Source organism: Sphaerodactylus townsendi, linkage group LG07 (genome assembly GCF_021028975.2).
Source record: "Sphaerodactylus townsendi isolate TG3544 linkage group LG07, MPM_Stown_v2.3, whole genome shotgun sequence".
In the NCBI taxonomy this organism is placed as follows: domain Eukaryota; kingdom Metazoa; phylum Chordata; class Lepidosauria; order Squamata; family Sphaerodactylidae; genus Sphaerodactylus; species Sphaerodactylus townsendi.
Window position 1 is genome coordinate 21825288 of NC_059431.1, and position 15716 is coordinate 21841003.

At 40.4% G+C, this 15716-nt stretch overlaps 1 protein-coding gene across 3 annotated transcripts in view; it reads left to right on the top strand.

Moving 5' to 3' along the window:
- NIPBL (NIPBL cohesin loading factor) overlaps positions 1 to 9221 on the top strand; it is a 143598-nt gene extending 134377 nt beyond the window's left edge. For 2 of the 3 annotated variants that reach the window (XM_048504308.1, XM_048504310.1), the window contains 7 exons: positions 226 to 333; positions 2035 to 2235; positions 2891 to 3037; positions 4798 to 5084; positions 5319 to 5493; positions 7142 to 7354; positions 7929 to 9221. In XM_048504308.1, the coding sequence (XP_048360265.1) occupies positions 226 to 333; positions 2035 to 2235; positions 2891 to 3037; positions 4798 to 5084; positions 5319 to 5493; positions 7142 to 7354; positions 7929 to 8294 (1497 nt within the window). In that variant the 3' untranslated portion in view covers positions 8295 to 9221. Of the gene's footprint in view, positions 1 to 225; positions 334 to 2034; positions 2236 to 2890; positions 3038 to 4797; positions 5085 to 5318; positions 5494 to 7141; positions 7396 to 7928 lie in introns of all 3 variants that reach the window. The other variant, XM_048504309.1, reaches the window with a different exon arrangement.
- Positions 9222 to 15716: the final 6495 nt, after the last annotated feature.

Here is a 15716-nt window from a genome sequence, read left to right on the forward strand (position 1 = left end):
TGGCCTCTGTCAGTTATATTTTAATATAGTTTCTATTGGAAATCAAACATTAAATTACAAGTCCTTCACCCTGTAGTTCTGTTGAATTCCACTTGCCTCCTGTGGACTTCCTTTGCATGGCCTGCAGGCTTATAATGCATGCTTGCAATTTGTCAACCACGGAAGAAAAATACAGATGCGCACAGGCACATGCAGAGATCTTACAGTAACATTTTTGTTTTTCAGTGTGTGCCATATTTAATAGCTATGGGCACAGATCCAGAGCCATCTATGAGGAACAAAGCAGACCAGCAGCTGGTGGAGATAGACAAAAAATACACTGGATTTATTCATGTATGTACACTTCTATTTACTTTCCTCACTACTGAACACTCATTACTGAACATTCTGATGGATATACAAATGCACACATCTTTGAAGTGCCAGGCAAGGAACATAATTGTGATCATTTAGTAATACCCTTTATTTAGGATATGGAAGGAAAGCCTGCCATAGTTTCTGCATCTAAAATGATTGAGGCAGACAATCACTATGTACCCCTGAACCCCTAGAGGTGCACATACCCCTGGTTGGAAACCACTGCTCTAGGGGGAAATCTGGCAAGAAATGTTATGTAAGTTTCTTAGAATACATTCAACTGGCAAGTAAGGATGCGTGTCTGATATAGTAAGGTCCTTTTGTGGTACGCCTCAATTTCTGCCTCTTCAGTTTCATCCCTCTCATCATGATAAAATGGGTACCAGTTTTTCCTCCTGATGTAGCCAGTTGGTCATGCTGCACTGCTCATCTGTGCGCAAGACTCCATCAGTGTATGCTGTGCTGAGAGACTGAAAGCCTTTGGTTCTTCTTTGGCAAAGAGGATTCAAATTGAGCCTGGAGAAAAGATGAAAGAGAAGGAAAATAGGAAAAGGTAGTTGCAGAAAATCCTGTGGGATGAAGTCATTGAAGAACTTACAGGATGCAGAGAAAAATGATTTGCAGAGTGCAGAGCACAAGGGGGATGAGAACATGTAGCCTGGGGGTAGAGAGCGAGCATGGAAACTTCAGGTGGGTTCATAATAATGTAGGAAAGGGGGAAGGAGGAAAATGCTAATAGAGAATTGGCTAAAAGACAATTGTGACAAAAATTATTTTCTGCAAAGGGCATGAATTTAACCATAATATGGGCTAGATTGTCTTTGGCGTTTTCCCCACGGCCAATATGTCCCGGGGGAAAACCTGGATCATACTTACCAGGATGTTTCTATCTCAGTTTCTCCCTCCACACGGCAGCCCATCAGCGCATTCAGGCCGGGAGGAGAACTTGCACGACATTGCCACACATGCACAAACTGTCCAGTTCTTTCTGATTGGTTGCAGGCGGCGAGGCGGGAAAAATAAACCGATCCATCTCCCATGGTGTTTGCATTTTATCGTTTTTTGAAAGATAGGGGATAAGGGAAATCTCATGGGGAGGGCCCAAGTTAGACCCGGAAGCCATGCGGAAGTCATGGCCGAACTGGGATGTTTCACCTCCTTATCCCAGGATATATTGGCCATGGGGAAAATGGCTGTGTTGAGCTAGGATCTAGGAGACCCAGGTTCAAAACCCCACTCTGCTATGAACCTTTGGCCAGGCACACGTTTGCGGCCCAACCTCATAGGGGTGACTGTATGGATAAAACGGAGAAGGGAATGACATTAGCCCACTTTGGATTCTCATTGAGCAACAAGGCAGGGTATAAATGAAGGAAGTAAACAATTTTATATAAACCCTTTATCAGCAAAATCTGAAATGGACATTTTAATTGTTCTAATTATTAATTCAAGTTATTTTGAATCCATCTATAATATCAGCATGTAAAAATTGTGCACAATTTGTCATTGATTCTGCTAGAAGATGACTGATATTTTTTTAAAAAATCCATCCTACTGAAACCTGTTGAAGATGGAAATGAAACAGTGCCACTGACTCCCCAAAAGTCTGCATTACACAGCTCTTTCCACTTGTGTTAAGCAAACCTGAGTTTCAATTAAGTCCCCTTCTGATTTCAGATGAAAGCGGTGGCTGGTATGAAGATGTCCTACCAGGTTCAGCAGGCCATCAACACCTGTGCGAAGGATCCCGTGAGGGGCTTTAGGCATGATGAATCCAGCAGTGCTTTGTGCTCACACCTTTACTCCATGATCCGAGGGAATAGACAGCACCGGCGAGCCTTTCTCATTTCCTTACTCAACCTCTTTGATGACACAGCTGTAAGTCTTAACACCAGCCTTCGGCACTCTTTTCTATTGCGCTTTCAATGGTTCAGGGTGGCTTAAATTGCACATGTTACAATGGCTTGGCTTACCACGTATGTTGCGTTATATAGTAGTAAATATATGCTCCCACTTCTCTGTTTTGGATGGGCTACAATGTGTGCCAACTAATTTTGGCTTTGGAGTTAAGGTAAAGTCTGAATTCCTCCTCACATACACACACGCCCAAAGTCCATAGGGCCTCAAATGCAGGCTTCCTTAAGGAAGAGTCTTTTTTAGGTCTGGCCAAGTGATCTGTGGCTGGGCTTCTTTCCTGGTCTCCCTCAACGAGACAGGTGAGGTGGGAGGCATTAGTCCCCCCACCCCCCCGAAACTTTTTTATTCTCTCTGGTCCCACATAATTTCCATCCTATCCAATCCCCTTTTCTGGTTTGGCCCAGGCTTTACTTCAGTACCGGGCAATATGGCCAGAGGCATCAGTGGAAAGAATGCTTGCTTTTCTGGCACATTTTTCATTGGCTGAAAGTTCCAACAGTTGTGCCTGTTCAGAGTTTGAATGGACATTTTATATTCAATGAAGAGGACTGGCGTCCTGCCTTCCGAGCATAGCAATGAAGGTTACAATATATTATGTTTTTTTTTACTTTCACAGAAAACAGAGGTGAATATGCTCTTGTATATAGCAGACAATCTAGCTTGTTTTCCTTACCAAACCCAGGAGGAGCCGCTTTTTATAATGCACCATATAGACATTACATTATCGGTTTCTGGTAGTAATCTTCTCCAGTCATTTAAAGAGGTAAGTGGAGTTGCATTTTAATCTCTCATTCTTGGGCAGTAATCCCCCCCTCCCCTACACTCCCTTCCTAGTGCCCAAGATGGGTCTTCAGTAATACAGAAATTACAGTATCTTTTAATACAGTAATACAGAAAATACAGTATCTTTTATCTGGAAGCATTTGATGTTTCTAGACTTGACCCAGTAACACCTCTCCTGCAGTAACTAAATATCTAACTAAATTGGCATGATTTTGTACCACTTATACACTGTCAGAATGTGGAGAAAGGTTAATTTGAGACCTGAAGTGGTTTCTTGTGGGCATGGAATAATAGAACTCCAAAGCTGTGTATTTATGGCACTCAATGGAGTGCTAGAGGATGCCTAGAGATATTTCACCTATGGAGTCACCTCTTTCCAAGTTCATGAAAGGATTTGTGTAAGCAGTTTGTGTCATTTGTTGTGCTATTTGTGAGAGCCGCTAGTCAGTAAACAGGAGGGGTATTTCATTTTGTTGCTTGTAATTGCATTGGGAGGACCTGAATAGATAGAAAGGCAGGATACAAATTGGCTAAATACCGGTATGTAAAATACACAGTGAACTTGAAGCTGCTTTGGACCAGGGAGCAGCGTTCATCTGTTCACATAAATTATTGATTGGTACCAGATGTCTACATTTTTGCAGGAAAGTTGTAGAGTACTTGGTAGCTTTATTCATTCCAGGATCGTAATATTTTAATGCACACTGTTCAGTGCATACATCATTAAGAGTTATCCTCACAAATGTTTTTCGAAGCGCTGAAGCACTTCTGAAACATTGTTTGGATTATTAAACATCAAACCATGGAGAGGCATCGCTATAGCTATAATGCTTTGTCGAAGGCTTTCATGGCCAGAATCACTAGGGTGTTGTGGATTTTCTAGGTTGTATGGCCGTGTCCCAGTAACATTTTCTCCTGATGTTTTGCCTGCATCTGTGGCTGGCATCTTCAGAGGATCATGATCCTCTGAAGATGCCAGCCAGAGATGCAGGCAGAACGTCAGGAGAAAATGCTACTGGAACCCACAACACCTTAGCTATAGTGCTGTTTTAGAGAGCCATGTTTTATATGTGCCCTTCAAACAAGCTCTAGGAGTTCAGGGCCTGTTTCTACACGGGGGAGCTCCATGTTGCAAGGATGTCTGTGTGAATCACATAGCCACAAGAATGTTCCCAATAGAGTGCCACCTGGCAGGACTGACCAATGGGCTTTTCAGGCCACATTTTACTTAGAAAATGCATTTAGAAAAATCTCAGTGCCATCTGTCCAGAGATGATTTGGATTGTACCAGAGAAGTGAATCCTGTGTTGCTGGGAGTGTGTGTGGTCTGATTTTTATCAAGTGAAGCCGTTTGTCTATCATAGGGTTCAGTAGAATTCTTTGTTGGTTTTTCAGAAAAATATTTACATTACGACTAACTGGATGATGCATGAAACTGGGCTTTTGAGGCCAGAAGCTTTCACAGATAGCCATGTAAAAGTAGCTATATTTACTGAACTTAAATGCTGCAAGGGATTGCCAATAATGAAACTTTATGGACACATTCAGTAGAATTAATTAAAAAAATTAATACTGTATGAACTTCAATATGCATGCTAGGGTCTCTCCTGAATGTTTATGTTTGAATTTCTCAGAATCAAGGCCTTGCTACTTCACAATTTGAGAACCATTAAGCTGTACACTGACCTTTGAACAGTTTAAAAGAAAAGATGTATAACGGCTTTGGCCACTCTCTTTCAGTCTATGGTGAAGTATAAAAAGGAACGGAAGCCTTCGTCTGACGAAGAAAGCGAAAGTGAAAGTAACAGTGAGAGCGAGAGTGAGGAGGAAATTCACAGGCCCCGGAAGTTACGGAAACGTGCAAATTCCGAGTCCGATTCTGATGAAGAGAATGATATAAATGCGGTCATGAAGTGTTTGCCAGACAATTCAGCCCCTCTAATTGAATTTGCAAATGTCTCCCAGGGTATATTGTTGCTTTTGATGTTAAAGCAGCATTTGAAAAACCTCTGTGGATTTTCCGACAGGTAAGTTTTGTTTATTCCGTGTACAGGCTCATCTGTAATCTGTGTTCCTGAAATTCTTGTTTCAGGAGGAGGAAATTAGTTCCTGAACTAATTCTACGTAATGCTGATATATATAGTAAGCTTAACTTGTATTTCTGAAATACTAGCAATTTGGGAATTCAACTGTGTAGGCTTTCTCAAGGATGCAGGTTAGCTTTCTTAACTTCTGACTATTGTTTTTTCCCCCCATATTAGTAAAATTCAGAAATACTCCCCCTCTGAATCAGCAAAAGTGTATGACAAAGCGATAAATAGAAAGACAAGCGTTCACTTCCATCCCAAACAGACGCTGGACTTCCTTCGAAGTGATATGGCGAATTCCAAGCTCACAGAAGAAGTGAAGAGGAGTATAGTTAAACAGTACTTAGATGTAAGTTATGAGAATTTCAGCTTTGACAAACGATGAGTTTTCATTATTTGGAAGGTTGCAGAGGAGGCTTAACAACTAATGTGCTGAGATTGGCTTTGTTTTGGGGCAAGGAAGAAAAACTTTTAACCTCTTTCCACTGCAGATTGTTGTCTCCGATGTCTCTTGATGAAGTATGCATAAGACAAGGGGGAAAGCAGACTGTTCGATTCATTGTTGACTTGTTTATCTTTCTGGTACCACTTTCATAAGACTCTCTAATAGTTAAACTGTAAGAACATAGGAGTCCTCCTGTATCAATCAAGATCCATGTAGTTTGACATCGTGTTTCCTATAGTGGCCACCCAGATACCACTTAGGTGGCCCACCATCAGAGTACAGTGGTCACACACCCCTTTTTCTGCAATTGCTATCCTGCAACAGGTATTTGTAGATGTGCCTTTGATGATGGTGGTTCCATTTTAAAGTAGAACCTGAGAAATTAATGCTGTAGTTTCTGTGTGGCAATTAATTAATACAGTGTGTGTGTGTGTGTGAGAGAGAGAGAGAGAGAGAGAGAGAGAGAGAGATTGAAGTGCCAGTAATTCACTTCCAACTGAATATGTCCTCATGAATCAGTGTCCTCCCAAACTTCTTGTTATTAACAGCCGTGCTCTGGTCCTTCAAACTGAAGGCTGCAGCTTCCTTTATGGAATCAATCTGTCTCGTGTTGGGTCTTCCTGTTTTTCTGCTGCCTTCAACTTTTCTTAGCATTGTTGTCTTTTTCAAGGCCCTAATGTATCCTCTTAAAACCTTTTAAAAGGGGAGGTTGTGGTTCTGATTTGGAATCGTTCTCTTTGTGGGAGAAACTGGCTGTTAATCTACTGGATGTTACTTTAATCACCAGTTCTTTAAGCACTTCCGTTTCCTCTGGAAGATTGGGCTCCTGCTTAACTGAATTTGTTGTGTAATATTTTTTTGGATTAAGGAATTACTTTGAATTGAGCAGAAAGCCAGTAGAAAACTAAAAGTAGTGGACCATTTATTTTTCACTACTTTTTTAGGGAGCAAATTTTGAATTTAGTGGCATCTTAAAGACAACAAAATTTCCAGCTTGTTGTCCTGAAGTCCTGAAGAGAGCATGGACCAGAGGCGTAGCTGGGCCAAACTTCGCCCGGTGCTCAGTCTATACCGCCCCCCCCGCAGCACCCCCCCTCTTCCCCCCTTCCCACACTTACCTTAGTTCCTTTCCTTTTCCTAGAACTTTTTCAGGCTGAAAAAAACGCCTATTCACACTTCAGGCTTAAAAACGGCCTGATGGGAACTATACTTCCCAGGAGACCTTGTGAGCCCCAAGGTCTCCTGGGAACTGTAGTTCCTAAGGCCGTTTTTACCCTGTACTGTGAACAGGCCTTTATTTCATGGCGCACCCCCATCCCCTTGTAGCTCCGCCACTGGCATGAACTCTTGAAAGCTTATAATGTGGAAATCTTGTTTGTCTTCAAGGTGCTTCGGGGCCCAACCTTTGCTCTTCCACTGTAGACCAACATAGCTGTCCACCTTCAGTTCGTTTTATAGGGAAGCGTTCTAATCCACCTGAGCAAAATAAGATTCTGGGATCTTTCTGTTCTGTGATAAAGGGTTGACTGATCTTCTCCTATCCCCCCCTCAGTTCAAGCTTCTGATGGAGCACTTGGATCCTGACGAAGAAGAAGAAGATGGCGAAGTGTCAGCTAGCACGAACGCTCGCAACAAAGCTATTACCTCGCTGCTCGGAGGAGGCAGCCCTAAAAACAATGCGGCTGAGACAGAGGATGATGAAAGTGATGGGGAGGATAGAGGAGGAGGAGGAGGAGGAGGAGGAGGAGGAGGAGGCACTTCAGGGGTGAGGCGGAGGAGGAGTCAACGTATTTCGCAGCGTATTACGTAAAATGATTTTTATGTGCTTCTAAATGTCAGTCTATAATGAAATGTGTACACTGAGTAATGTAATCCATATGAAAAAATTGTAGATAGAAAATTCTTAAACCGTTTATACGACTTTTTTGTAGAAAGTTTTAACAGAAAACACAATAAAAAAATACCCCTAGAAGAAGAGATTTTATTTAGCATAAAAAAAAGTTTTAATTTTCCTTTGGAATGTATTGTGTGTATCCTTTTTATTGTTGCCAAGTTTTTATGTAGCTTTATGATTCATTTGTACATATAATTTTATATATCAATAAGAGTTAAAAGACACGGGTACAAATTAAAAATATGTGAGTCTTTTTTTTTTTTTTTTGGCAAGGATATGTTAACCCCTTGGCGCTGGCGGTCGCGGTGCGTCTCATTGCCGGCAATGGAATGTGTGCCGGGAAATCCCAACTCCCGGCGTCAAGGGATTAAAAGCAATAAAGCAATAATTTCACTCAAGTTCTTTTGTGTAACACTTGGTCTTTTTTCCCCTCCCAATGTTTTAGTCATTGAGAAGGTCAAAACGAAATTCAGACTCTACGGAGTTGGCAGCACAGATGAATGAAAGTGTTGATGTCATGGATGTCATCGCTATTTGCTGTCCAAAGTACAAAGATCGGCCGCAAATTGCAAGAGTAGTACAGAAAACCAGCAATGGCTTCAGTGTTCAGTGGATGGCAGGCTCCTACAGTGGCTCCTGGACTGAGGCTAAGCGCCGTGACGGTCGCAAACTGGTGCCTTGGGTAGACACTATTAAAGAGTCAGACATTATTTACAAAAAAATTGCTCTAACGAGTGCTAATAAGCTGACTAATAAAGTGGTTCAGACTTTACGATCGCTGTATGCCGCCAAGGATGGAACTTCCAGCTAATGCATTTGTACATGCAGCCAAATTTTACAGGAAATGAAATAACAGAAAAAAAAAACTTGAAATACCAACTTTCTGGCAAAAAAAATCAGTTTAATGAAGAGTAAGAATGACACCTGGGATGCAGGAAACGGAAGGAAAATGTTTGGTAAACATTTTTGTGGGAGCTCCCTTCGCTGTTGTGCAGCAGAAACTTCTCAGTTCATTTTTACTCCCACTGTATAATAGTTTAACAAAAATTGTTTATATCTTGAAAAAAAAACCTTTCTGTTTAAAAAAAAATAAACAAGTGAATGTTGGAAATTAGTCTGTTAATGTTCTTAATAAAGTGTTCTTGGAGTTTAACCTAGCAGCGGATGGCTTTCTTTAGCTTAGCCCAGTTTTCCAGGGAAGCTTTGTTTTTCCAGGCTGTACAATGGCAGAATCTCCTGGATATATAATTTATTCTGTTGGGGGGAAAAAAAGCATGCAGTATCTATGACCTACCTGCAGGAGGAGTTTTTGTAAATGTAGATTTTGATGTATTAGGTCACCCTGAATAATACAAGAAAAGGGATCCCCAGCAAATCTGGTGGAACGAATACTGCAATAAATTTTTTTACTTCTCTTTGTTACTTGTCTGTTTCCATTTGAATTTCTTATTGTAAAGATCTGTTTAAATCCATTTATATTATTTTGCAGTCTTTTATGTAAAATTTACTATATCGGTGGTTTTCAAAGCAAGACATAAATATTGTTTATACAGTTTGTATAGGCTGACTTCTGAATAATTGGTATCTTTTATTTTTATCCCTTAAAAGGGTGTAAACACAAGTTAACTCCAGGGTTTTATTGTATCCTGCAATATTTAGTATTAACTATATATGATTTAGCACTGTGCCAAACACATTTTCAAGAGTACATTTTGATATAAAAAGAAACTATAGTTTATGCCTTGTATGCTTCAATTTCTTTCTAATGCTGTCCATATGGCAACTGGGGAAGGCGGGGTGAGAGGGAGAATAACCATCACTCTTGAGTAAGTAGATTCACTTGGTTAGGTCACCAGAGTTTCACGAGGGGCAACGAACTGTGATCCGGAGTACCTCCTGTGCACCCAGATCCCACGGGCCGTAGTTTCTATAGCTGACAACCAAAAAAAACACACCTTAGCTGCACTTAACGGTACTTCACTGCTGCGATTGTTCGAAAAGTGAATATGGATTTGTAACTGATCAGTCCTCCTTCGTAAATGGTTTTTTAAACGTTGGGTGGGGAACACTTGGTTGTGCAGTAGAGTTTTAATTACTTGAAATCTTTTCCCACTTTTTATACACTGAAAATGCTTAAAATATCTCTGAAGCGCTTGCTTCAATTTGTGTAGTCAGAAGCCATTCATAAGCAGTTCTCTGGATAGCTGAAAGTTGATTTTTTTTGTATAGTGACAGAAGCAGAAGAAACTAGTTGCATCGACAAAAATAGAAGAGGACTATTTTAAAGCCTTTTGTGTGTTTAAACTTATTTAAAGGCAGGTGTTAAGATTTGGGTGCATTTATTTTCCTTCTATAAGATTTTAATATATGATGGGGTGTGGTTTTTTATTACATCAGTTTACGGAACTTGTGTGTTACTTGATCCTGTGAAGTATAGTAACACAACTATATTCAAAGTTTTCTTGTACAAAAATCAAAAATTAAACTGACATGACTAATAATTTGTCAACATCTATTTAATAATTACTGTATGGAAAGTTTTTTTCATTTCTTTGTGCTCTTTGTTTTAACCAGAGGGTGGTGGATATTCTTCTGGAGCAAAGCCAGTCACTTTTAAGACAGGAAAACACAAGCCATGCACTCAGAATCCCTGAACAGGTATTTTTACCTGTTCCATGCACAAGCTCATATTAGTCACATCTTTTGCTTTAATGTTGGCGAGCTGGTGCTGTTTATTTTAATCTCTTCCTAGGTAGAATTAAGGGCATTCTGCATTAAAATATTTCCTACTACCAAGGAATTTCAGTATTTTTTTTGCTTTGGACAGGTACTTAAAAGTGTTTGAAATATATTGGTCTATATGCTCATGGTTATGTCTGTCTTGGTCCAGGATGTGTAGTACAGAAGCATGGATGTTCACAGAGACATATTGTACAATTTAGTCCGTTTCTACTAGATCTCAAAGAGCTAGAAGTTGGTGCTGTTAAGGTGTTTATTAATCATTTCCTTGGAACCTTGCTTCTGGAAATCTCATTTCTTCAATCTCCTCCAAGTTCTATGCAAGAGGTTGTACATGCCTCTAACCATGTGTCATCTATATTTTGGTTAACTATGCTTTTTGCATTCAATTTCATGTGTCTTGCTGCTTACTCAAATGCTGGGTATGCAGTCAAAGAATAATTATGGTGATCACACCCTACGTATTCACCACTATTAAATTTGCTTTGAATATTTAGATCAGAGACAAGTTGTACAGGCTTTACCTGTATTTAATGAGAAAAAAATAAGTCCATTCTTTCCAGTTCAGATCTGGTAAACCTTTACTGTCTCTTGCAAACCCTGAGCTAGATCATTATCAGGAGAGACTGTCCTTGCTAAATACTTGTCTCCTAGTACAGAATGTGGCTGCATCAAAGCCTGAAATGTTATCCATTCCCTTTATAGCCTTCTGAATGCAGTAACTGGCTAGTCCTTGTTATCCAATTTTCAGTGATCACAAAGGCCTTGGACCTGGCTTAAAGTGATTAAGCTTGAAAACCAGACCAACTACATTGTTTTTAACTGGGCAGCAACTTCCTCCCAAGTGTTACAACTAGTCTGAAATAATGAGATGCTCATATATTCTAATTACTTAATCTGAACAAAGGCCATGACGATAGGGGTCTCGTGGGCTTCCAGAAATGGCAAATCCACTTCAAAATGTAAAAACCTGATGTATCCTTTGTTTCAAATGTTTGATTAATAGCTGTTCTGGAGGTCAAGATCTTCCCCATTTACAAAGGTAGGCCAATGTAATTTGGCATCTGTTATCCATCAAGACACCACGACAGTCACTAATATCTTTAAATTCCATACATTTTGCTTGGCCAATGAAGGAGACTTCTGTTTCACAAGCTACACTGGTTTGAACTTTTGTAAACTATGTAAATAAATTTCATTGGTCTGATAGCATGTAATCTGTGTATTTGTGGGTTAATTGCCAAATCTTACCTTGATAATGTCCTCTATATGAATTGACTTCTTTGTATCTTTGACCATGTGTTATATTTTGTCTCATCTTTCTGATCACTAGCAAACTCTGTCTGGGAAACAGTGTGCAGGCTGGGTTGCATGGATTGTACAGAGGAACAGAAGACCCATCATAATCTGTCCTGTTTGACTTTATATAATATGCGTTGAGAGAGAAATATGGGGACCATCAATAGGTTTTTGCCCTCACACAAAGGAGTTGATCTGGAATTGTGAAACTTGCACTGTGTATTGTCCCATGAATTGCCAACGTATTTTCCAATTTTTGTCTTTTTTGTGTTGAAGCATTTGTGAATTAGACCTTTCAGAATGACCAAAGGTGGTACACTACCAAAACTTGAATACAGAGCAGTAATCAAGTTTATCCATTTAAAAGACAAAGGAGGCACCGAGATCTGTGAGGAAATAAAATGTATTTATGGGAAACAATGTCCATCCCTAAGAACTGTAAAAACATGGAAAAGACATCTGAAATGTGGGCGCACAAGGCTGGAAGAGGAGCCCAGAGAATTAGGACCCTACTCTGCCGTTGACACGGTGAAGCAAGTAGAAAGACTGTTCATGGAGGACAGATGAATTACCATCCTTTCCATTGTGGCTAAAGCGGGCATTAGTTAAGGGTTAGTGTCCCCCATATTACAAGACTGCCTTCACCTTTTTAAGGGATCAGCTGGATGGTGCCACAATTGTTCACCCCTTTTCTGAAGCAACAATGGCTGAATTGTGCTTCCACGTGTCAGTCTAATCAAGATGATTTTTAAAAATCTTCTGGTGACTGTAGATTTGACCCAGACACTAAGACCGTGAGTCAAGTGTGGAAGCACAGTTTCTCACCACCCCCTGAAAAGGCCCATATGCAACCCACTGCAAAAAAGGTCATGTCTGTTTTCTGGGATCTAATGATGTTATCCTCACTGATTACCTGACCTATGGCCATAGCATTACTTTGGGATGCTCTGCAGGAGAAATGCCATGGCAAACTGACCAAAGATGTTTTGCTGTGGACAGGCAATGTGGACACACAAAGTGTGAGGAGACACACGTGAGCTCTTTTATTTCACCTGATCTGGCACCTTATAACGTCTTTCTCTTTCAAAAACTAAGGCATCATTGTGGAGTCAGCATTTTTCTGATGAGGTCACTTCAGCTGTGGAACAGTAGTTTGAAAATCAGGGGGAGATGTTCTACAGAGTTGGGCTGTGAAAGCTGGCATATGGGTTGGAGAACTGTGACTCTACAGGGTGACTGTGTAGAAAAGGGCCAAGAGACTTTCATGATTCCTGTTCAACTCCTTCTATGGGAAGCCAAAAACTGGTTGATAGGCCCTTGTAGGATCTGATGAGAGGTCAGTCAAAAGAAAAACCCAAGGTTACAGCTACTTCTATTGATCCATGCAAATGTTTTGTAAGAATCAAATCAATTCACTAGGACTTCCTTCTCATATTGAAGGTTCTTACTTTTCTATCAAACTTATCTGTATTTCTGCATATCGAAGGTTCTTGCTTGTCTGTCAAACTTCTCTGATCGTCCAAGGTTTGTAAACATTTTATAGTTTCTCTACCACCTCCATCATATCCTGTCATCTTACCTCCATTTGGGTTCTCAGTTTCCCTCTTAAGATTCCAGGTTCCTTTACTCATATCCACATCCAGTATTCTATTGGATGGTTGCACCGGAATAAAGCACTCTTACAGCTATAGGTATTATAAAAAGAATAAATCCTATGTTGCTCCTAATTTTCATTTTTTTAAGAAGATCTTTTCAGAGAGTTGGGATAGAAGCCAAACTGCTAGAGAGCTATTTAGTTCCTTGATATCCTGAGTCTGGAGTTTTCTTGTGGCCATGTCCGATCTTTATTGCTTGTGATTAGTGGCTCCATTTCAAGACGTGATAACCAAAGCACATTGCTTGTACAGTTTGACTCCTGGTTCTGTGGATAGTCTTTAATTATGATGCCAGCTACTGGCAGTCAGTATGGACTATGGAGCTGGAGAGAGAGATCATTAAACATTAAAAAGGATAGCAATGACAGTTTGAAGAAATGCATGATTCAGTTCAACCTCTGGCGAGCACCACTCGTATTTGGTTCTGTCTCATTTGGCCCAGGAAGTAGATTATGTGGTCTGTGACGGGACTGTTAGGCCTGCCAAGAAGTGAAGGTGTTTTGCTCTTCAAATCTGCTTAAGCACTATCTGCCACAGAAGCGTCATGTACAAAGATGGACCATGTGGGTCACAAGAATGGAAACAAGTAGATCTCAACCACGGAGTTTGCAATCTCATTGTGCAGCAGTTCAGAGACAGAGTGGGAGAGTGGGAAAAGCCATCTTGCAACAGTCACAAGGACCCTTTGTCTCAGAATTGACCCAAAGGTTATTGTTAATACTTTGAGGACAAGAAAGAAGCAGAGGGAGTCTGTCTACAGAAGAAGATGAATATACGCTTGGACTGGAGTGATCTCAGATCTACTGGCATGTTACCGTAATCCATACATTCTGAAAATGCTTCTGAGAATGTATGAAGATTTGGGGCTCCAGGAATATCTTGTGTACAAAGGTGGTAGTGTCAGTGGAATTTGCAGGGATGGCATCATACCAACATTATCCATCTTAGATTTTCTTTATGAGGAACTGAATAAATGACTCAAGCTTAAAATTCCTAAAGAAGAACAATCTATTTTGTCACTGTGCCATCCTTTAATCCATAGTACAAGGTCTCGTGCATGTACACATTCCATTCTGGAGGGCAAGTGTTTTCTCTCAAGTGAACTGCAAGATCCCCACATGAACCTTAAATGTGGTTTAAAAATGCTCAGAAGGGCATTTCTTTGAACGTTATGCAGTTTCTTAGCTGCTAGATTTGTAACTCTAGAGGGATAGCTGTGGAAGGATATGTCCATATAACAATCTTACTCTTTGGCTTATCACCAAGCATTCATTTTGCAATGCTTTTAGGCTATCCAGAAAAAAAGTAAATCAAATTTCTCTGTGCACCAAGTCTGACAGCACCTTCAGCTTCAGGAGAACATTGAGAAAAGAGTTTGAAGTTTTTGCAAGGTGCACTTGGCCATGCTGGATAACTGTGATATTACTCCCCTTAACTGAGACAGCACTGGTCATAGAATATTCCAAATTGTTGGTAATTACCCCCTATGCAATGGGAAGATTTCAGTGGGTTGTGATTCTTTTTAGAAATAAAAGCCATCAAGCTAATGGCCTCTTGGGAGCAGACACTAGTACTGCACTCCTATTCTTTTGAGAGTTTACTTGTGATATTTGAAGACGTGGATAATACGCACTGCACCTGTTTAATTATTACTACTACTATCATATCTCCTTCCGGTCACCGCAACAAAATTGTTCAAAGAGTCTTTAAATTACAACTTGCCACAGAGGAGGAGTCTCTAATTCTGGAAACATTAGCGTATAGTGTCAACTAGATCTAGCAAATGAAAAAATACCCGACTTCTTGCATGAAACTTGCAGGGTCGGCGGCTGCTGCTGGCTGGTCCTCTGTAATAGCCTGCTTTCACTTAAATACACTGTCCACATTGTGGCACAGCCAATCGTATGTGATTAGCTTTATGTGAAAAGTACAGTGAATCTGGGTATGCAGAGTTGTGATGAAGAGGCAGCAAGGAACCATGCTGAATATATTTTGTCAGTTCAGTAAAGAATCCTTACCTGTTGCTCTGCATTAAATTTACTGTGATGAACAACTTTGAGAAGATTTTGTCAGATTAGAACAGATACAAAGTGGAAGTATTTGCAGTTGTGGCACAAAATAGCAAGCAAGCACTTAAAAGCAAACCTATGATGGCATGAAGAGATATTAAGAGATTGCTGATATTAGGTATTTACGCTGACATAGTAGCTGTTTCATGGTGATATAATTTTAAGGAATAAAGCAAGTATGCTGACAAGGTATGTAGTGAAATGTGCATGATTTTGGAACTGAGTTGAAGAGCCATAGTGAGAAACCTGCCAGTTACGCTTTTAACCCCAGGCTTCACAGTGAACTGCTTGAATCAGCAACATGTAAAGGGCATAGGAACAGTCACGCTGCAGATCAAAGGCCCATCTAGGCTGGCATTCTGTTCACACAGTGGCCAACTGGCTACCTCTAGGAATCCCACAAGCAATCACGTTTTGCCTGTGCTCTCCAGCAACTGCATTAAAGAGGCACGCTATCTCCGGTACTGGAGG